The sequence below is a fragment of the Stegodyphus dumicola genome, chromosome 9 (assembly GCF_044657685.1).
Source record: "Stegodyphus dumicola isolate Sdum_Otavi_A_Nest chromosome 9, ASM4465768v1".
NCBI classification, from domain to species: Eukaryota; Metazoa; Arthropoda; class Arachnida; order Araneae; family Eresidae; genus Stegodyphus; species Stegodyphus dumicola.
In genome coordinates, this window is record NC_140776.1 from 155,010,165 (window position 1) to 155,034,774 (window position 24,610).

The 24,610-nt window shown below is 34.7% G+C and overlaps 1 protein-coding gene across 3 annotated transcripts in view; it reads right to left on the bottom strand.

The window, feature by feature from the left end:
• LOC118194571 (nose resistant to fluoxetine protein 6-like) overlaps positions 1-24,610 on the bottom strand; it is a 138,927-nt gene continuing 114,317 nt past the window's right edge. For all 3 annotated transcript variants that reach the window (XM_035365733.2, XM_085824261.1, XM_035365740.2), the window contains exons 9-15: positions 24,433-24,598; positions 20,959-21,038; positions 19,410-19,532; positions 17,864-17,984; positions 8,665-8,839; positions 3,450-3,592; positions 1-1,003 (exon numbers count right to left, since the gene is read on the bottom strand). In XM_035365733.2, coding sequence (XP_035221624.1) covers positions 806-1,003; positions 3,450-3,592; positions 8,665-8,839; positions 17,864-17,984; positions 19,410-19,532; positions 20,959-21,038; positions 24,433-24,598 — 1,006 coding nt within the window. In that variant the 3' untranslated portion in view covers positions 1-805. The remainder of the gene's footprint in view (positions 1,004-3,449; positions 3,593-8,664; positions 8,840-17,863; positions 17,985-19,409; positions 19,533-20,958; positions 21,039-24,432; positions 24,599-24,610) is intronic.

Here is a 24,610-nt window from a genome sequence, read left to right on the forward strand (position 1 = left end):
TTTCTATGATAATCGAAAATTTTTCAGATATTTATTAGCATAATTTACTGTTCACATATGGTTGCCTGGATTATTCAGTTTAGCCGACAGACTATAAGAACTACATTCTTAGTTTTTGGAACATTTCCTGTTTTAATTATAATAACAGTGGGCAGACTAAAATAATTACACAAAAATTAACAATTTATTGCAACATTCAGAAATAACATAGTTTTTCAATTTAAAATGGACTAGAAGACAGAGGATAAATAAGAAAGAGTTATATAGCAAATATGACAATATACATTTTTCCTCTGAAGATGTCAAACACCTTTCGGAATATGCTAATCTGTGTTCCAGTTCGTTGACAATAAAAGTAAAATTTCTTTTTCAAAATAACAAAATACTGGAAAATAATTAACAAAGATTTTTAACAATTTTCATCAATCTGTCAAAAATTAAAAATCGTATCAGTATCATTGAAACCATTATACTGTCATACACTGTAAATATAGTTACTTTCTTCTGACCAGTATGCCTTGATTAATTTTGCAGCTATAGTTGCTTTTGAAAAATTCGTATCTCACTCACTGCGATGAATAAACGATGAGAGAAAGCCAGTTTCTCTGAAACTTCATATTCAAAATATTAAGTCAGACAGAAATCTGCAAAGGAGATTCGTAAGGACACATACAAATTTATGATGCATTATAGTAAACTGACTGAGATACAGCACAGTACAGGAGGTTTACAACAGGACTGAAGTCCGTTCAAGTACTTTGCATGAAAGTTCAGTTGCATCAATCTAATTCTTGACTACATAAAGTCAAGGACTGACAGTTTTAATACTTAATATCGGAGGTGGTACTTCTTCCTTGACGACACTAGGCTTTTTGCTCAAGTTAACTGAAGAGCTGCTTTTAAATATAATACCTTCTAAAGTCGAGAAAGGCATTTCCACTGCTATGTACCCAACATAAGCCAAGAAGAGGCTAACTACAGTAGTGGCCAAAAAGGAAAACACCTGTAAAAAGAAAAAGATTTAAAATTCAAATTAAAGATTTTAATTTTTTTAAACTATTCATATAATATACTAAAACACATATTCCTTCAAAAACTCAAGGAAAATATTCAGCAGTTTAAAAGTTTACATTTAAACTCAATTATTCAGAATTAACTTCAAATTATGCATAGAATTTTACTACAAATGGTGTTAAATGTATCCGTAATGCTGTCGGTTTTAGAATATAATACTGATAAAATCAGTGACTTTTATCATGTATGAGAAAAACTTTACAGTGCATGTACTGTGTCCTAAATTATTGCTAAAACGTGACGAGAAAACATGCTGAATACAAGATAAATCAGTTCTCTAATTTTGCACTGAAATTACATAAGTATATTTTTTTTAAATGTTGCAGAAGTCAGTGTTAATGTGTAGTATAAAGACAGCTCGTATAGTTAGTACGAAGGTTTAAATTTTTGTGAATGTCTAATTATTGATAACTTACAGCTTATGCATAATTAAGAACTTACGGCTTACGTATAAGCTATTAACTGGAAACATTTAATTAATTAATTTTATTATTCAGGTTTTAAATCATTTATTTCAACTATTATTAGTTGCTGCTGAATTTTAAGAGCTATCTTTCAACAAAAATAATCATCGTTTGTTGCGAATAGACGCTAATGGGGAAAATAAAAGATTCAAAATAAAATTATACTTGTTAGTAGGTTGGTAGTTACTTAATAATATGTCAGAAATTAAACCTGTAAATGTGAATTACCATAAAGAACTCTGTTAATGAAAAGCTAGATATAAACTTCCTCAAATAAAAGCATTAAAAAGGTATGTACAGCCGTTTTCTCTCGAAAAAATATAACATTTTTTTTTCATATCTTTCATTTTCAAATATATCATCCTTTCATTTCATTTTTTGCTTTCATATCTTTCATTTTCATCGTTTTCATTTACACATGTATTGATTGATTGATAATACGATGTGTTTTACGAGTATATTACAAATTAAAGTTTATAAACTAAACAATTAAAATTACTGAAAAAATAAAAGATGTATTGGCTTAAAATATTTATTGCATAAAGATTATTGATGCAAAAGAATCAGAAACTCCACAATCAAACATTTATGCTTATCCTATCATATTTTTACGGATTTGGTATTTAAATAGCTTATGTTAGTTGAATTGTAAATTAAATGGTTTTATTTCCCGCGCAGTGCAGTGCGTGACGAATATTAAAAGAAAGCTAAGCCGGAAAATTGAAAATACAAGAGCGCGTGCATGTAACATTTAATAAATATCTCTTTTTGATTTCGAGAAAGTACTAGAAAATTCTCGCGCGCGATTTTAAAATCTTATAACAGGAGGAAACCTCTCAGTTCGTAGTAGTTACTTAGTTTGTTGTTGTTTAGAAAGCTGCTCTTGTTGACTGTAGCGAATTCGCGGATTAGCTTTCTCTAGCTGTTTTGAATTAAGTTCTCTTGAACGTAAGTTAAGTAATTGAAAGATAGTAATTAAAAGATAACAGAGATATTGTAATACTGCACGAATATTTTAGGAAATTTAAGCATTTTTGTTGTGATAATAATAAATTTTTGTTCATTTTTCATCGGACTTGTGCATTCATTTCGTGACGAACCCGTACGCACGCAACAATATCATCAGTGTTATCTCATGTACACTAATTCTCAAGAAAAATACAATTCTTTTTCTAAACTTATGACTTATTTATAAATAATTATTCCTATTTATAAACTTTATGATCATCTACATTATGTTTCCCACCCCTATTATATTCACAAACTAATAAAATTCTGAAAGGATATGTATTGTTTAAACGAAACAAATGGCAGGTTGAAGTGCACGCAAATGCAAATATTTCAATGTTAAATATTTCATGTAAATATTTTTGGAGTTTTGAATGCCCTATTACTTTGGTTTATCATCTGTGTTCCTTTTCGTAAATTCTTACTCCTTGCATGGTAAGTAAATAAATAAAATCTGCCGATTTAAAATAAGCTTTTACAAACTGCAACCAAACTGAAAAATAAATTTAAAAGAAAAAAAATCAAAGGTTTCCGATCTCAAATTACGTCCAAAGGGGCGTTTTTTTAACACTGTGTGTTACATTTCTTTATTAAATATCATGTTCTTCGCACTTAAACCAGAAAATTCAGTTCAAGAGCTATATCGCAAAATAAATTTTAAATTGAGCATATCTTAAGAATTTCCGATACAGAGACTCGCGTTCTGGGGATAAATATGTGTTTTCTGTACAGCGTTGCCATTGCTCGCTTTGAAATCCTTGAGTTTGTTAATCAAAAATTCGTTAGAGTTTTACAAAATAGGAAATCGATGAATATATTACTAGTTTATTTTATTTATTTATTTATTTATTTATTTTTTTTTTTTGAAGCAAGGTATTTGATAGAAAATAACTTAAAACTTACAAGCTCTGTATGCCCATAATATACTCTTTCTCTGAGAGAAGCATTTCGATATATTATGACTAGAGGGTGAATAAGGTATGCGAGGTAGCTAAGGTTACCAAGCGGAATCATTGCTTTCCACGAGAGAATTCTGTTAACTATACCTGAAAAAAAATTAGAAACGAGAATTATTCTTATGTGATGTCAGGTTTCACATAAATTCCAATAAAAATATTTAAAAGATCTGAAAGTTTCAGATGTTTATATTACTCCCAAAGAGGCATCGTTTTCATTTACACATGTATACAAGTTTCGGAAGCATTTGTGCTAAAAAAGTATTTAAAAACAGTGCATCTTCAGAATTTCCGATAGACAGTCTCACGCGCTGGAGAAAAAATATTCTTTCCGCAGAGTGTGTTGCCACTGCTCGCTTTAAAATTGTTGAGTTTCCTAATAAAAAATTCGTTAAAGTTTAAAAAATATGAATTAGATGATAAAACAAATTCGAAATTCAAGATTTGGACATCCAGGTGGCCATATTCGGGTGGAGGACTACGTTATTCAAACTTTGATGGCTGTAGGTATCGTACTCTTTTCACAGTACGAGAAATATGCATACGTTCATTCACATTCTTCATTATTTAATTTCTTTTAATATAATACAGGGCGATAGTATTTGGTGGCAACAATCTGAAAAGTAATACAGACGTTTATAATTATTCGAAGTAAAATGCCGTTTCGAGACTAATAGCCCATCTGGGCTAACGCTCCTTTGGGCTAATAAAATGTAGAATAAGTTTAAATGCTTTCTAACTTCATTCTTACTTAAATACATCTAAATTTTAAGCATGTTAAACATACGACAATACATTTATTTTTAAGAAAAATGCTTAGTTTCAAGAAACAGCATTGTCAAGAAATGGCACATGTTTATCTTAAAGAGCAAATTCTGAGAAGGTCAATACATTGTTCATTTAACTTACCGTGACAGAAAGGGTAGTTAGAGTCTTACATTTGTTGAAATAAATATATAAAAATATTCATTGAGGTTTTTAAACACCACTGAATGAAAAGTGAAGGAATCAAAAGAGTTAATTATAAATGGCAAACATCTACAGAATGGAATGTCTTTTCAAAATTTACCGTATTTGCCGGCGTATAAAACGCATCCAGTTTTCTAGACACATTTTTGAAGGATTGCTATATTGCTAATCATTATGATTCCGCCAAGTTGTTATCATTTTCTCAGTTGGAGGGTGGCCCGAAATGCCTCTTTGCAGGCCTGTTTTCATGTTCTTCAACATACGCAATCACGCGTAGCTTGTATGCTATGTTATAGCAATGCCGACGTAGTTTCTGAGCCATGATTTGTCATCAATTTTAAGAAAACTGAGCAGTAAAAATTTCACACACTTAAAAGTCGTTCACAAAAATTGGGAAGTTTAAACGAACCCAGCGATGATTGTCAATGACAGCACAGGCGCATTTACTGTGCTCTACGTAACTAATATTCCCACACTCTGCAAGCCGCATAATTATACATTTTGACAGCTGATATATCAAAGTTTGCTTGTGAAAAAGTTCGATTGATTCTACGCAGTAGTTTTTGGTTGGTGCCCTTTCAAATATGGAAAGTGAAAAGCAGGATTTTCAGCATATTTTACTTTATTACAGCAGGGTTATTGTAGGGTTCCCAACTAAGATGAAACGTAGAAGAAGCTAGTTAACTTGTAGTTACTTATCTCTGAGTTCAAACAACTAGGCGTAGACTCGAGAAGGGTTAAAATACCATTTTATTCATTCAAATAAGAATAACAGTGGGCCTCTTCTCGGGTCCACAGAAAGTCACTACTCGGGCTTTAACTCAAAATAAGAAACTAAACTACACTGACTACCAATAAGTATTTGGACACCTATGCAAATGACGATATCTGCGGTCCTAAGGTTCGAAACGGACTCCGCCGGTATATATCGTGTAGGAAACAGCATCGGCTTTAGTCACATGCAAGATGCCTCTCAGTTCGGAGCTCGAAATAAAAGGTATAATTATCGGGTATCACAAATGTGGCCGATCCTTAAGAGACATATCTAGCGATCTGAAGTACCCAAAATCGACAGTGGCCTATGTGATTAAGAAGTGGAAGGTGAGCGGTGATTGTCGGAATGTGCCCCGAATCGGCAGACCAAAGAAACTGGGAGACAGAAACCGACGAGTGCTGTCCAGAGAAATTCGGAAAAATCACACCCAACCGATGGCCCTCATCCGCGAGGAGTTTCAACAGGCATCCGGGAGTATTGTTTCAATGAATACCATCGGTAAGGAAGCACAACTGCTTGGTTTTCATGGTCGTGCTGCTGCCCATAAGCCTTTGATCACAAAGTCCAACCGCGCTGCTCAGTTAATGTGGTGCAAAGCACATCGAAATTGTACCGTAGATCAGTGGAAAAGCGTTCATTGGAGTGACGAATCAAGGATCACCCTTTACCGTTCGGATGGCAGGGTCTGGGTCTGGCGTCTACCTGGAGAACGTCTCCTGCCTGAATGCATTGTGCCAACAGTCAAGTTCGGCGGAGCGTGTTTCTCCTGATATGAGCTGGGACTCTTGGTCCCCATTCATGGTAAGCTCAACTCCGATGCCTACTGCACTATTTTGGATGACAATGTGCTTCCTACGTTGTGGCAGTTTTACGGGTTGGACCCCTGTTACTTTCGGGACGACAATGCCAGTTGTCATGTTTCGACGTTAAGCAAGGCTTGGTATGGTGCCAATGGAATTCATCGAATGGACTGGCCTGCCCAGACCTGAACCCAATCGAGGACCTCTGGGACGAGTTGCATCGCTGAATTCAGGGGTGCACTACCCGTGCAAAATCTGTGAAAGAACTTCTATGTCTTCCCCAAGCCGAGTGGAAGAAAATACCACTAGCTGTCATACAAAGACTTGTGAAAAGTATGCCCCGGAGGGTCCACGCTGTAATTACCTCTCGTGGAGGCTCTACCAACTATTGATTTTGAATAAAGTTAGTTTTTCTTTTCTATCACAGGTGTCCAAATATTTATTGGTAGTCAGTGTATAATTAGCTAAGCGAGTCTTGGCCAAAGCTAAACACAAGTTGCTAACGTAGTTGGCTTTTAAATTAGACTAGCCGGCGAATATCAATAGGCATTTAATATACGGCCAAGCGTAACAGCTTTAAAAGCGCGTGTAGCCTGAAGGCAAACACGCGCCACTAAGGATTCCTAGCACTCTCTATCGAAGTAAGTTGAAACTTACTTAAATACTTCTTCTAACTCATTTGCATTCAATGCGATTCTAAAAGCTCCTTCTGGTAGGGAGTTGGAAGTGGAAGCAAGAATTGATAGAAAAGTTCTTCAAAACTAAAATAATGTTATAAAATTAAAAATACTACACAAGGTAAAAATGCTGCTCAAGCAAGAAAACAATTATCTGATATATATATATATATATGGAGAAGATGTCTTGATAGAACGTCAGTGCCAAAACTGGTTTGCAAAATTTTGTTCTGCAATATTGATCTTGAAAATGCGCCACGTTCTGGAAGGTAACTCCACGTAACAACTTATGAGACCTTTTAGCTATTAAATTTATCGAATTCTATCGTTCACCATAATGCGCAGTTTAGGAACCCGTTTTAATGACTGTAGGAAAATTTTCAGTAGACTTTTGGTAGATCATCTCGAAATTTTATAAAATGTGCCTGAATTTAAAAGTTTCGTGACATATCTTGGAACTTCGCATTACATCCATTAGAAAATAATCTTATCGGAACTGCATAGTAATTAGAACCTTATTAGAAAATAGCGGACTAATGTTTTAATTAACAGCCGGCAAATAACGAAAACGTTTATTTATTTATTACATTTATTACGTGCTTCGTCTTAGGCACTACACGGAATGGGAGTGATGACCGTTGGAAGTCTTTTTAAGGGAAATTGGCTCGTGTCCACGTTACACATGGGAAAAACCAGGAAAACGCCCCCATACATCCCAGCCCGTTTGCCTGAAATCAAATCCCGGATCGAACTACAAGTATTTAGCGGCTTATATTGCTCGGCCGCTAGTAGGCCAATTTTCATAGTTTGATAGCATTCTTTGATTCCGTTTTCAAACTGGAATCATAAGTTTACGACCAATCATTCAAGAAATATCAGCTGTGCAATCTTCTTAAAACACGCCGTACAATAAGCACATCATTAAACGTAAGCTTCTCTAAAATGTATATTTTAACTCTACCGTAAACAAATTTCAAAATTTATGGAGAAATAACGAACACGCAAATCAAGAAGAATATATGGAAGGAAAGCAGTGATTTTACATTGATGTAGAAAATTGTAAGAATTCTATTTGTTTTAAAACTAAGCACTCGCATTATCTTTTGTTTTTATTTTATAAACATTTAGAGTAACGTTAAGAGAAAATTGCTTTTGCCTTTCATTTTGAAAATACTTGCTTTAAAATAATTTTGCTCAGTATGCATGAAAACAAGTAAATATAAATTAAACTTCAGATATCTGATATCATTTTAATTAACTTGATTAATTGGATTATTTACATTATAGCATACGCGGGCTATCTACTTAAGGGAAGATATGCCTTCATGGAAGACGTTTTAATTGAAATTATGTCTTATTCACCTTTAACACATGGGAGAAACAACGGAAACTCCCATGCAGCCAGTCCATTTACCCAAATTTAATTCCAAATAGAACTAACAGTGCTCTGCGGTTTTATATTTCGAACGTTAATTTGACTGAACTAGATTATTTTGTTTAAAGCAAGTGAGAGTTGTCTTTTTAAGATGAAGAATGTCTTTGTGTATATCATTTTAAGACAGACGGATTCTTATTTAAATTATATATAGAAAATTTACATGCAGTCCTTTTGCCGGTTTTTTTAGTCGAAATCAAGCTACGAATGTTCAGTGGTGTTACTGCTCAGCCCCTGGTGGCCTAAATTTATTAACCCCTTAACTGCCGCGGGCGTATATATACGCCTTGCTCAGCCGATGCGTTAACTGCCCTCCAGATGCGCCCAGATGCGCAGCCGATGCGTTAACTTTGCGAATAATTTTAGGTGTAGCAGCGCAAAGCAAATGATAGCAGTTTGGAAGGACGTATATATACGCCTGGGGCAGTTAACGCATCGGCTGAGCAAGGCGTATATATACGCCCGCGGCAGTTAAGGGGTTAAAACATTTCTAATAAATTACTTACCTCCCATTCCTGTAATGCAGGCATAAGTCATCCAACCAATACCTAAAGCCCAGGCGTAACGATGGCCTGAAATATAAAGGGCTCTAACACCAATATCATCCCCAGGACCATAGAGACCATAGACAGCCGACAATGCACTCAAAGTAGCGAGCGTCCAGCCTACAACTTGCCACACCTAAAAATGAAATCATTCAAGATATACAATTAGGCAAAGCAGCAGTCTTGCCTTTGGCGTAGATTTTTATCAAAGACTATCGATTTCGAGAGTAAACTATCGATTTCGAGAGTAAACTATCGATTTCGAGAGTAAACAAGTACAAGTGCTCTTCATCTGGAGCAAAGAAGTTCTACCTTCGAGTTCTGTATCCGTCCGTCCTCGAAATCGATAGAGCCATGGTTGAAATCTATACCAAACACAAGGTGGCTGGTTGTTTGGCCTAAATGTATGTTATATTTAATCTTATTCTTATACAGGGTGATTCAGAATTCATCATCAATATATTGTGGGGAGATAGGGAATAGGAAAAGAAGGAGATTTCACATAGGAATGCATGGGCGCATGTGCGATGCAGTAGCGCAAAATGAGCCAGTTCAATGATGGAAAGAACACGTAAGGAAAAAAAAACACATTTCTTATCTTACATATAACATTTCTTTGCATCGGTTTTACAGACTTACAAGAGGTGCTCGAACTGCCGACCATGTGCTAGAATGCAGGACTCACAACGGCGTTGCATGGGCAACCGGACCTTCTGTAATATGCCTGGGATTTACATGCATACCTACAAGTTCATTCCACGTATACCGGTTCATGTTACTTTTGCAAAGTTACCTAGTCGAATGGCGACTGGCTGCACACGTCAAACAGCTGTGTTTATGTATGGAAGTTGTGTACACACAGCGTCCTCTACACCACCATGCGTTCGTTTGTGCCCATACTTTCCTATGTGAAATCTCCTTTTCCTATTCCCTACCTCCCCACCAAATATTGATGATGAATTCTGAATATATCAAAGTACGCTTTAAATCTAAGCTTCTTGATATTATTATCTTACAGATATTAAAACAGCTTAATATTACATCGTATTGTAAGTATTTCTTTCGTGATTAATAAATTCTAAATTTATGATAAAATTAAGAAACAATGCCTGCAAATTACTATATTCCAAATTCATAAAATTTCAAAAATTCACCCAAATTTATATATTGTTACAAATTTTGTATATACGTAAATTGTAGTACTTTTTGTATAACGTAACATTAAAGGCGGGAGAATGTGCGCAGAGGCCGGAAAGGAGGGTGACGGGTAAATCGATTTAACACTGAGGTTACGGCTATCTGGCCAAACTGGTTATGGTTTTGGCGACTAATTTTTGTTGCCGAGCTCCAAGTCACAAAGCTTGACGACCATTTGGCGACATTTGATCCCTATGTAACTACAACTGTGTGTGCCTTCCAGCAATTTCAAGAAATCGAAGGTACTGGTAATTTCTTGGCGAACGGAGAAAAAATACACAGGGCTAGCATAAATGATTCATTAATATTGAAAAGGCTATATTTTCAAAACTATTATGCGTACGCACATAAAAAAATCTACGAAAAGAACCATAAACTCACAAAGTTTTTTTATTATTTCAGCAAGTTTCCACGATAAGTAGAATGTTGTTTCTTCGCTTCCACTTGGTGGCGAAATATTCGTCATCCAATGCTTCCTGCATGTTGACGCAAAAATCTATTCGACGGGCGTAATCCTCCGGTTTTGAATGTTGCAGGAGCTACACATGATACGGTTTGAAATGCAACCATTGATTCAAAATCTTCCTAACAGATTTTTGTGGTATTCTGAACATCTGGCTAATTGACAGGACGAACATCTGGACAACAATGCTACAAAATGTATGAAATGAACTCGATCGTCTGGATTATCGTCTGGACGGGTGTCGTGTCACCAAAGGGGCACATTCTGCACATGTCGAGGGTGTATAAACTTGGCGAGTTTGTGGTTCTTTTCATTATCTTTCATGTGTGTACGTGAAATACTTTTGAAAATATAGCCTTTTCAAAACGAATGAATTATTTATGCTAGCCCTGTAGAACACCAGTGTGAGCTACAGTTTAGTTCAGCTCAGAATAAAAAAAGTTCAGAATACTGAGTCGAGAGTACTGCGGATTTTTGCTTTCTGACGTTTTGCACTATCTTAAGTTCTTAGTAGTTTGAAATGGTAACTATTGAGTGTACTCCCTCATGCTGAGAAGAGCTGTAGATTTATTTTTTCAGCAAAAGTTCTAGAACTGAAGTATTTTATTTATTTATTTATTTTTGGGAAAAAAGATTTCATTGAGCACTATGTGCATTCAGTCCAGTATGAACCCGTTCGCTCGTAAGAAGGTAATGGCAAATTCAAATTTCTAACATACAAAAATGAAACTAATTATGTCTAGAAACTAAAATTGACTTTCATATTAAATAAATGGCGTTAAGATATAAGGAATTATTCCTCGCTTTGTTCTTTTACCAGTACTAGAATAGAGAATGAGTAAATGAAAGAATTATGAACACTTACATGTTTGAAGCGAAATTATATGCATGATACCGATATGAAACAAAGATCAAATGATTTTTAACTCAGTTGAAAATCTTTTAGATATTTTACAAATCCAAACGAAATGTTATAAATGCTGTCCAATAAAGCATGAAAGTAACTAAAATTTTTAATATGTTGCAAATAAAAACTGATTTGGGAAAAACTTTATAATCTGCGTTAAACTGGAATAATAAATGGAAAATATCAAATTAAATCTTGTCAGGCTTCAAAGCAAGACATAAGCAATCCATCTTAAGGAAAACTGTAGTTTAAAATAGAAAGAAAATGATTATTGCAAGGTATTGAATCTAACTGCCACTTAACACACTGAATGTGTAAGTTTGCCATATCAACGTAGTTTCGGATTTACGTATAAGCGGCAAAAGCTATAGCTTAGGGTCCAAGCTTTCTTGGATCCACCTCAAAAACTGTTGCATATCCCATAAAAAAGAAATTGACTCATATCACTCATAAGGGTCCCATACCTCAAATAGCTTAAGCTCTCGACAAATCTAAATCCTGTCCTGTCAGCATATACGATAATTAATATTTTTATTTTGCGCTGCTTAAGCCTGTGAACCAACAAATAAAATATTCCTAAGTTACGTAAACACAACATTTGTGATAGAACCCACCAAGTTTTTTTCACTATACATTGCATTGCCCATACGGTACTTTTCCGGTTTGCCGGCGCAGGCGATAAAGTCGCCAAAAATGGTACAACCGATACCAAACGGAATATCCTCGCTGGTAACCTTACGCCTCATTTTCAAAACATGTCGCAGCCATTTCTTATCAGATTGATTGTTTCTTTCAGTACTGGCATACAACTGAATAGAATTTTTACCACATAGTTCAATTTTTATGCCTTAATGCCATTCGAGGTAATTAAGTCAACGAGGATGCAATCACACCGCTCACCCAAAGGCAAAAATATAGAAAAGGCAAAGCGTTACATTCATCCATTCTAATGAAAATGCATTAGCAAAGTAAAGCACTACGGTTTTACATAATTTCTGAGTAAGCTACTCGAACGAATTGAAATAATTCCTGCATTTAAACTTGCATTCCAAATTAAGATTTAACATGAAATTAATGCAAATAATTACTGAGAGAATTGGATTTTTGTAGCATAGTTTACGTGAGATCAGATCACTTCGGGTCAAGTGATATGAAAAGGCGAATCAGGATGTTGAACCATGAAAGCATAGTAAATTCTTAAATTAATATCTTTTTACAAATTTAGTGTCTTTATTTATAGGCTGTTTACAAAATTTTAAACGATATTAAAGTCTGCTTGGCTAGATTTGCGCCAGCAAAACGGAAAAGTACCGTATATACCATACATACACTATACATTTTCACCATACAATAAAATACACTCATGTCCATAAATTAAGGATAATTCGGAGTCACGCGGAAATCGAACTCTAAAATAAATATATCACCTGTAAAATCACTACACACATCTTCAAGAATCATATGTAAATTTCAGGAAGTAACCAGATGACACCGATAGTACGTCACAATGACAAGAGTGTAAGAGAGTGATATATAAGGAATACAGGCAAAGTAAAATTGTTCGCAGGCGCTTTATAAGAATTTCAGTGCAATAACCGAATAGTTGACACAAAGGACGCATTTGGATGATTTTTTACGTGGTAGAATTATCGGCCGTCTGGAATGTGGGCGTATCCAACTGGAAGTATCAGACGAACTTGGAATTTCCCAGAGTGTCTTCTCCAGGCTTTGGCAACGATTCCAAGATGATGGTAATGTGAGTAGACGTTACAGCACAGGTCACCTCAGAGTCACAACGCCGAATGAGGACCGGTATTTGGCAGTTACCGCCAAAAGAATCGGGCGGAGCACAGCCTCAGACCTGTCTCGTCAGCTCTCTTCAACCACTGGTACGACAATTTCAAGGCAGACCGTGTACAGACGCTCAGAGCATATTGGTCTATATGCTCGTAGGCCTGTCAGATGCGTTCCACTTACTGCAACTCACTGTCGCCTGCGGTTAGCCTGGAGTAGAGAGCATGCATTGTGGACGCCGCAACAGTGGGCTTGTGTGATGTTTTCCGGCGAGTCCAGGTTTAGCTTGCAGTCCGATTCTTGCCGGACTTTCATATTGAGAGCTTCAGGTACCCGTTACCACCAAGAAAACATCATTGAACGACACCGTTACGGTGGTGCAGGAGTGCTCGTTTGGGGTGGAATTATTCTGGGTTCCAGAACTGACTTGCATGTTCAAATTGGAACCATGACAAGCCAAATCTATCGGGACGTCATTCTGCAAAATCATGTACGTTTGTTTTGGAGCGCTATGGACGCAGAATTTGTGTTTATGGATAGCAATGCCCGTCCGCACCGTGCAAACATCGTATGCGAATGCCTTCAATAGGAGGATATCACCCGGATGGACTGGCCAGCATTCTCACCGGACTTGAATCCAGTAGAGCACCCGTCAACCTCCTTCTACATGTCTACTGAAACTTAGGAGAGCATTGCTTTTTGAGTGGTGTAATATCCCCCAAAATTTTGATACTCAGCATGCCTAGGCGTTGTACGGACTGCATCGCATTGTCTGGGAGACATACAATGTATTAACAATCATACCAACCATGTAATATTGGTTTTTTGTAAGTAGGTGTTTTTGTAATTTGCTCCAGGGAGAAAAAATCGCTATTTTTTTTAATTATATCAAACATATAGCATCTTTTTTTGCTCTTTACCTTTAGTTTAATAAATAAGCTTTAGAAATAAGTCAAATTTGTTTTGCTTCTAACTCTTCCCTTGCCTGATTTTGCATTATCCTTAATTTATGAACATGAGTGTACATTACGTTAACCGCTTGAAAGCCAAAACAGTATTAAATTATCTTGATGATATGCTCATACAAATATTTAATAATCGAGTTTAAAAAGCAATACTAAACTTGATTTAATAGTATTAGATAGTTAAATATCGTTATATTCTCAAATACAGCTAAACAAAAATTAAGATTCTTGGTGCAGGCTTCGTGGAACGTTTATAGTTTTATTAAACAGTTTTTATTCCTTCCAATTAATTCATAATGAAAAGATTTTCACATGACTATTCTTGACTTCAAGACCAGATATTCAGTATTTCGGAACGCTGTCATTTTTAACCGAGGTTCATAGCCATTCGCAACTCCAACAACCAACAATTTATTTTGCAGCTTCCCTGTTTCATATGAATTTATTTTATATCAAACACGTAGAATCTCCTCGTGCAAACTGTGAGGGTCAAAGTTCTGATCTCATAATGAGCGCGCGAATCTACCAAATTTCTCATACCTGGCTGGAAAACTAAAAGCTGTTTGACAGTTTTTTAGAACCAACTAACTATTTTTAGGCAGCTCCTTTTTTCAAAGTTAGTGATAAATAAAATTAGCTGGTAAACTATTAGTTAAAAAATCGGAATAAAACTTCTCTTTAAGTTAATGAAGTCTTTCCTATCAGTTTAGCAGAGACATGAATGCTGTCATCTTTTCAGGCTTTAACTTCAGGCTTAAACAGTAATTACTTAAAGTAATAGATACACAAGTCAAAAAGGTAAAACTTTGCTTTTGAAGAAGAGGGACCGGTGTCAATTATCCTCGAAAACGAAAGCGTTATATTAGAAATCTGCACCAAGTTAAGGTTACTCTTTTGCCTAATCTTGGCAGATGCAAAAGATTGAAGGATTGTTTTAACATTATAAATATTTTGCATTTTAACATAACCAAAATTTAATAGGATTAACTTTAAATACTCAGATTTCTTAATCGATCCTAAGAAAAAAGGTGAAGGTGTATCATTATGAGGCGTGTATCAAGCCAAGCACCTTCACAGGCGCTCTAAACGCACTTCAATTTGTTGCAAATCACTTCAGGTATTAACGTGGTCTACTTAATATCTAAATAGTCAGTTAAGGTTTAAAATACGGAAAACCTGGAAATAATTGCCTCTAATTGAATTAGAGAAGCAGGAATCATCAAGCGAATTTACTTTCTCTTGTCACAAGCCATGCCTACCGTGGAAGACGACATTTGTAAAGAAGTGCAAATGTTCTGGAGTGAAATCTATGAACATTGTTTTTGCTCAAGAATCCTTTCACTATAATGATGCTCGTGTACTCCAACAGAACACATTGAACATTGCATCAGAACTACTTTCACTTTGCTTAGCGCTGATAAAATGGAATCTTAGCTTCATGTGGTCCTTTGTGACACAAACAAATTGTCCATATGTTTGAAACAAGGCTTAATTTCTAAGATTAGAAGTGCCGTAGCCCTGTGGAAGACCGTCAGCAAAGAGGAACAAGAGTAAATAAATAAATAAAATGACTATTAAACTCATTAATAATTTTAAATAGTTAATTATTATCAAAATAATAGCTATTTAATTAATGTTTATAAATTGTTATTTAATGAATTATATAATTAATTATAGTTTAATAATTATTAGATATATAATTAATCATAATTTAATTGATAATTATTAGATGATCAACTATTATTTATTGAAATAATTAAAGATAAATAATTAAAATTAAATAAAATGTAAAGAGATAAATTGAAATTTATTAAGCGATTTTTAATATAATTTTATTGCTAAAATAAAATTTTCGAGATAAAATTTCTACTGAAATTGTTATTCAATTACATAAAAGAAGTGCCGCAGCCCTTCTTATTCAGGGTTCCGGTGCGTTCCAGCTAGAATTATGATTTATTACTAAAACTAAGAAGCACCGGAGCCGAAATCCGGTGGGCTCCGTCCCAATTTAAGCTCTGACCGTAGGTGAAAAAGTTCTTTTATCATCACAAAAATTAAGTATACTTAAAATATAGCTGATGAAAATTCCAGGGCGAAACAGAATGAGGGTATGAGTGGGTGGAAAAGAAAAAAAATGGGGGAATCTTTATGAGAGAGATCTCTTTGACAGAGGCTCTCTGCTGATAAAATTCAAACCATCAAGCAAATGTGTGTCAGAGGTAAAATGGGTCCTGAATCTGACTCCTAAGGATGAATGTAAAGTTGCTATTTACGCTTTCCTCTCGTTAGTGGATACTGTGGGAAAGACGATGTATAGGACGTGCTTGAGCAGTTTATCTCAGTATTTTACTCTTATTGTACTCGCTGTCACTTAACGCAAATTTAAGACTACAAATTTTCCTTCCTGCGAGGATAACTAACCATCGATAACAATACACTAGATACGATGGTATGGCGAGAAATTCACGCGTTCCTAAACAAGCTCCCCCAAATTTATTGCTCTTCTTAAAGGGAAAGGTTTTCGCATGTGAGTGAGGGGACTTGAACTTCTCATGAGTTCGTATTTCTAGGGAAATAGAGTATTGCAAAGTCTGCTTATTGTTAAACTAAAACGTTATGAATTTAAATTTTTTCCCTTTAAATTGTGGTTCAGTTTTATAAAAAGAAGTACCGGAGCTCATCTTATTTAGGGTTCCTGTGAGCTCCGGCTAGAATTCTAATTTATCTTAAAAATTGAGAAGTACCGGAGCTGGGCTCCAGTGGGCTCCGGCGCAATTTAAGCACTGGTTTGAAACTATTAAAAATGCTCTTCTTCTGGGCCTGATGCATAACATCAGTCATCCACAGTCCAGTCACGATTCTATGGCCCAAGTGAGATGCATTACATGAATTGCTTATGGCAATACTGTTGAACTGTGAAGCAATTTAATGTAAATTCTTCCTCTCGATGTGATGATCATCATTTTCAGGTGCAAGCATTCATGTACTACCCATCTGTCTCCACGTTCTTAGATGTTTCTTATGTTTGTCACGTACTGACGTATTCATGGCATATATTCTTGTTGCTGCAATCCATGAAAACAGTTACTGCACTTCCAAATTAAAATGTCTCATCTTTCTGCTCCTACAATCTACCTCTTTCGAACAGTTAAAACGTACATATTCTATCCAACCTTTAACGAAGCAAAATTACCAAAATCTAGATTTGGTTGTTTGGTTGGTTAGTTGACTTTTAATGGTACAAAACCTTGAAGGTTATTACGTGCCAGAGGAATGGTGATTAAAATCCGAAATGCACAAACACACTGTATCAGATGAATTGTTGAAATGAACCTGTAATGCTGATGAAGGTATATAGAATGACTTAAAATCTAGATTTGTTACATATGTATCAGCAGCTTAGCCTAAAATCCCGGAACTATAAAGCTACATAAAAAATAATCAGGTAATTTTGTAACAACATTTTTACGTATAAAAAGGAAAGTGGGTGCTAGAATTTTTTTCCTAATACCTCCTTTTGTACATCATCCAACTGCTTACAACATTTTGTAAAAGGGATACCGAAAGTAATACATTCAGCTTTACATAAGTTTTGGCTCTTTATTTAAAATATGAAGGACTTCCTCTAGTAATAAATCATATCCATTAACTGACAATACCAATTTATAACAGTAAATTTATAAACAATACAATTCGTCGCTTATTAAAATTTTTACATTAACATTACTTCTGTTAAGTAAAGGCACAAATTTTCTTACTAATTTTATATAGATTTTTAGTTGTACATAGCTCTAAAATATCATTTTACAATTATAGTTTACATAATGCACTTACCGGTTTAATTTTTTGGTCTTTATATTTAAGTACAAAATATGCAACCACCATGCCAGTTACGTAAGTACCCATAAAGGTGAAAGGCTTGACGTAGAGACGAGAGTTGTAGTCATCAATAACACTGAAAAAGTTAAAATTATCAAGCTTCCACAAAAAAATTTTCGCATTACTATAATTTACAGTAAAATTATTTTTAAATATTAATAAAAATGGTAAAAGTTTTATAACCTGAAATAAAAATGAAAATTGAAACATTCGAACTATTCTAATTCTTAGGTTCGAAACTTTGCAAAACCTAGTATTAAAGCTATTTTTCATTCTATTAATCAGTTTTCACAAACAACATTTAATCGTTGTCAAAATTAAGTTAATCATTTTTAATAAATTAATCATATAATTTAATAATTTTTACTTCCTGATTAAGTACCGAGAGTGGAATTTGAAATTTTATGCTTACGCATTAACGTTTGCCAGATTTATGGAAAATATTAATTTAAGCAATGCTGACTGGGATACAATCATACATGCAAACTTATTATTTTCGAACACTTATCTAATAAAAAATAAATTCAGTTTTAAGGGGACTCATACACCTTAAAACCCATAAGATGTTCGAATAGATGACTGTCGAAAAAATTGGGATAACTTATTTATTTTAAAAGCAATTACTACCAACTTTTTACAGCTGACTACATAATATAGCTGCTTTCTGAAAAAGTAATCAGAACGTTTGTGTTGCCACAAATATTTTTTATAATTTAATCCACTTTGTGATAACATTTTTCGTCATGTTTCCAACTTGCGCGCACAGTTTAAAACACTCTATTTCATAATTTAATTCCATATTTAATATATAGCTTTTATAACATTTGGAAACTACTGTGAACCTAAAATTCTAAAAATTTCATGTTAAATTTTTATTTTATTTTGTGTTGAGTTTATAAAATGTATTTTATTAACAAAATTTGTAATGTTTTCGTCCATAAAATTTTTCATTATTAAAATATTCATCAGATTGTTGGTTCAGTTAGAAAATAGTGCCCATATAAAGACTTCCATCAAATTTGAAGTATGTACCATTAGCCATTTTAAAAATATCATGCGCGCAAGTTGGAAACATGGCAAAATATTTTGTCACAAAGAGGATTAAATTACAAAAATATTTGGGGCAACACAAACTTTCTGGTTACTAGTTTCCAAAGCAGCTATATTATGTAGTCAACTGTAAAAAGTTCGAAGTAATTGCTTTTAAAATAAATAAAATATCCCAATTCTTGCAACAGTCACATATTTGAAGACCATGAGGGGTTTAAGGTGTACGAGTCCCTTAAATACAATTTCAACAGTTCTTCAGTCAAAATTTCGAAGAATATAATTAATTGATCTATTCGATGGATCCCAATTTAAAACTATCTCCTTACAGCTCTTAAATTTATTACTCGAGAATTCATTTGCATTCAAAATATCTATTATTAAAAGTTTTGGAAAGAAATGAGCTTGCTGCGATTTTGCGTATAACTTCATTTACTAATAAAAATATACTTACTCCATATCTTTAACCATTCCTGGTGCAGGCATCGGAAAATCATGCCATACTGTTAGAAGAGTTGTCACAATGAAACAACCAATTAATATCACAGCACCAAGCAAGATACCTACCACGCGCCACCTGAAAAATGTAAGCACTCGCATTTACTTCAATCTGTATATTGTTGGCTCTTAAGTTGCTATCGCACTAATAAGAGTTTTAGCGTCCAAAATCAAAATATTTTAGATTGATAGAATATTTTTCAAAAATATAACGAAAAAACATTTTCATCAAATTTGTTGAAAACCCTAGTTTACATTAATTATTAAGAATATAAGATATAATTAACATTCAAATGCCTACGCTTAATGATCATTCATCATTAATGAGCTAAACCTATGAAAAATCTATCCCTATAATAGGAATATTATTAGTTCCTATTTGGTTTTTAAGAAAAGAAGAAAATTAATAATATTAAAATTTAAATTTGAGATGGAGGTCTAACTAAAAAAAAAAAAAAAAACTCAGGGAAAAAAAATCTGAAAGGTTTCAAATTTTAAATTACGTCCAAAGGGCGTTTTTTAACGTTTTGTGTTTACCTTTATTTATTAAATACCATGTTCTTTGCACTTAAACCATAAAATTCAATTCAACAGCAATGTCGTAAAATAATTTTAAAATGAGCCTATCTTTAAAATTTCCGATACACAGTTCCGCGCCCGCGGAAAAAAGGTTCATCGTGGTCCGACCATCGTGGTGTTGCAGACAGAAGCCTGACTCGTCAGTAAAGACAATTTCATTCCATTCTGCCGTCCACATCCTTCTTTCATCGCACCATTGGCGGCGGAGGCTACTGTGGTTCTACGTCAAGGATAGACGAAGTAATGGACGTCTTGCGGACGGACCACTCTGCTGTAAACGACGTCGAATGGTACGCGCAAACACTGGATGATGCATTACAGACTGAATGTGCTGTGATATGGTTCTTGATGTGACTGAGTGATCCGTCACTGCCATGCGCACAATGTTCCTGTCATCACGTGAAGTGGTGCACTGAGGTGGATGCGATCGAACACGTCGGTCCGTCGTAACCTCCTGCATCCAATGGTCACATATCCGCATTACAGTTGCTTGGTTTCGTCCAACACGACTACCGATTTCCCTGAAAGATAATCCACACTCTCGGTAGGCCACTATCCTTCCTTTGTCGAACTCGGATACTCGATTAAACGATGATCGCTGTTTACTACGAGGCATTATTGATTGCTTTTTTTTTGGGAAAAAAAAAAAAAAAACAATTGCCGAACTTGAAATCGTCGAAAACTCCAAGACTTAAATAGCGCTTTGAAGTGTCGCCGCAGGCGCGCGTTATGTGCGTCTGCGCTGAAATTCTAATCATTTGCGTATCTCACCTCCGCTAATGCATGTTGTAAATTTCTTGTTATTTGCATGCTTCCTTCAGGGTGTTGCATTTACAATGGCCAGCAGTGTACATGCACAATTTGTTAAGAAACTGAAAAACAATTAAATATACCTCAATGTTAAGAGACAAGAGAATTAACAATACCTGAATGTTAAAAGTAACAGAATGATTCCTACTAGATGAAACTGCATAAGAGAAGCCAAGTACCAGGTGTGAATGAGACACTGAAAAAAGATCATCAGTTGCGTATTTATTATATTTTCAATTATTTTACAGTGTGAATATACATGAAACAGTAACGGCATCTGAAAACAGTAAATTAAAATCTTCGAAAATAAAAAACTTCGATAGTTTACACACAATAAATATGAAAATTAAAAATAAATAAAACTTATAAAAGCTACATTTGAATAAATTTAGGGCTTTCTTACATTAATATTTTTAAATATTTGATTTATTTCAGAATTGCTGCAATAGAAATCCATAAGTAAAAGGTACGTCTCTTACATATTACGTTACATAGGTATAACCTCTCTCCTTCCTCCCCTATGGATTGCACCTCATGAGATATTTCTAAGTGTTTTTGAAATAATACGTGAAGAACTCAATGAACTGCCAAATCTTAGTACAAAAGCGCTAAAAATCCAAACGCAAGGGAGTACATGACAGTGAATATAAACTTATTAATTTTAAAATAAAAACCTAGATTAAAACTGAGAATTAATGAAAAGGAAAAATGAATGTTTAAGCAATGTATAATTAGCAATAGAACTTGAAAAGTTTTGTCAAAATTAAAATACGTAAATAAAAGGGAAAAAAATCGAATTACAGACCGTAACTTAACAACAAATGAGACTGAAATTGTAATGACGCCAAAGGTCATGTGAGCGCACGTAACTATGACGTCACCCAAATCACCTGATCTCTGACGTCTCTACTTTTTGCGACATTGATTCTTCTCCTGCTACTTTAGTTGAAAATTTCTGACAACACTTTTCAACTTTCGACTGATTGGTAAACGGCAGATTGAATGTTTAGTCACTCTGGTATTCGACTAATCAACTGAAATTTTCTCTAATTCTGTACTAAATTATTCTAAGTGGCGTGATCAGTTTTTTTTACATAACTCAGGATGATAATGGATTTTCCAAGGAGTCCTTACATCTGATAGAGGATCAGTGTGGCTTACACAATCTACATATCCGAGTATTTGACGTCCTGCTACGCAAATGTGATGAGCTGTAGAGAATTTTTTGAGGGAGAAAACCTTTCTTCGAACTTCTTGATGGGATAATAACTTGTTTCTAAGTTTGCATCGCTTCTTTTTTCGCAAAATTTCGGTGTAATTAAAAAAAGTTGTCCAACTTCTAAAAAAGTCTTTCAACAAGCTAGTAATTCTTCGGATTTTCGCGAATATCTAAAATCAGAAGCTTTTGTATCCTGTGTCAAGAATACAAATATTGAATGCACAAGTCCGATAATGGGTTAAAGAAATTTATTATCAAAAGAATATCTTGCAAGAGTTCACAATATCTTGCAATATAATCAGTAGTTAGTATACTTCAAACTACGAGTATTAAAAACGTTACAACGCAATTCAAACCGCATCCAAAGAGAAAGCCAACACTTATATCTCAGTCCACGTGGAACTAAACAACTCGCAACAATAGCAATTAAGCAACTGAGCCGAGACGAAATCGAAATCGAGTGAATGGCTAGGCGTCAATTAGTAGCCAACCGCTACTTTAACCGTCTCTGTTGGTAAATTGCCCTAAGGCGTTGGTACTTGAAGTTTTTAATTAAGGCGATTTACGCCGCGCTAACTAGGCGAAACTTGTCAAATTTTGGGAAATGTAGGTAGTGGAGGGAGATGATTGGCAGGAGCCTGTCACGTGGGTGGTCACCCACCCAAGTTCATACTCCGAGCAAACCAGCTTACGCGTGCAATGAGAAATATTGGATACATTAATAATTATCAAGTTTTGAAACAGGTTATCCAGATTGGAATAATTAAACTAATATCGCGATCTAAATGAAGACAGATGGCACAACTAAGTGCAACAGATTAGCTAAACAAAATATTCAAATTCATCCTTTCTGTAAAACACAGATTGGACAGTGGTTGTCACGTGGGAGTCACCCTTCCGTGAACTGTCCACAGCCAATGCATCATGAAATAGTAGGTATCACAATTCAGTGAAGTCTTGGTCTGAGAAATTAAACACTAAAGTTCTTGTACAACACTGAGACACATGAGTTATTGAAACTATACACTATGTACATATAGGGACGACGGCGATATTTGAGCGAAGTGGCAAATGGTGAAAAACATTTTACACTAGCAATAAATAATCAGAGCTTTGAAGATCCAGGTACACGGATCATGTCCCTAAGTCCACAATATTACAAATTACAAATATAACAATAAGAATATTACAAATATAACAATAAGACACACAATATTACAAATATAACAATAAGAAGATTACGAAAATGACAAATATAAGATCAGTGCTTTGAAGATCCAGGTACACGGATCATAAGTCTATAAAGTTTCAAAGACACTGGTAAAATGATACAATGAAGATAAAATAAAGATAATAGTACTATGTACAATATATACACATTTCACCATTTGCTGTTATGGAAGATGCCTCTTGGGCGCTTTGCTGCAATTTCTATTAGTAGGATCATAATTTATCAGATCACGGATATGTTCATATTGGGAAAGTTTTATTTCAGCATAGAAATTGTGGCTCGTGGTGAGAATTTGATCAGCTATGGGTCTTATTTTTAGTTCTTTATGTATCTGCAGGTTACGTACGAACCATGGGGAGTCAACAATTTGAGTATTTTGTTCTGAAAGACCTGTAGTTTGTGTCTATAAGTCTTGTACACAGTGGCCCAGATAGGCACTGCATAAAGTAGGGTGGGTCTTATTAAGCTGGTATAGATCTTCTTCTTGAGATTGATATTTAATTTACCATTTCTTCTTACTAAAGGGTAAAGAGACATTTTAGCAGCGGTGGCTTTGCGCAAGGCATACTCCGTGTGTTCTTTGAATAACAGCTGTGAGTCGAAGACCACTCCTAGATACTTGGTACTTGAAACAATTGCTAGGGCTTGATCATTAATTTTTATATTTACATTCACAGGAGTGAACTTCCGATGACGTCTGAAAAGGAAGAGCTGAGACGCTCTTTCTCCGACCTTTTATAGCTTTCAACCGGTCGCGCGATATTTATATTACTTTGTTTCTCAAAATTGCTGGAAAACAATAAGAGAATGGAATTACGGTTACAGCTAACATAATGATCAATTACATTTGTTAAATTTAAATACAAATTACGGAGATATCCATTTACTCAATGTTAAATGCACGTGCCGATTTGTTTTTAGCACAGCTTTCTCATAATATTTAACTCGCGCTACATTGTGCGAGAAAATACAATAACTTTAGTTATAATTCTAAAATTAGCTATCTAAATACAAAATTCGTAATAATATTAAAATTCATCGAAACTAAATAAAGGGTTATAATGTTTTCTTAAACATTTATTTACTAAAGTTTTCTAAAATATTCGTAAATAATGCTTTTTCGAAACAAAATATTCTTACATATTGATCAGTATTCCACCAATTGTTGATATAGAGCATATTAGCCCACCAGAGGTCATTGCAAGCTTGGAGAGGTGGGTCCAGTGTGGAGTTCCAAATGGGCCCAGAATCAATAAGAGGCAAAACCATAAATAATATTAGTGTCAGTCCTAGCGCTGGAGTCATTCTGAAAAGAATA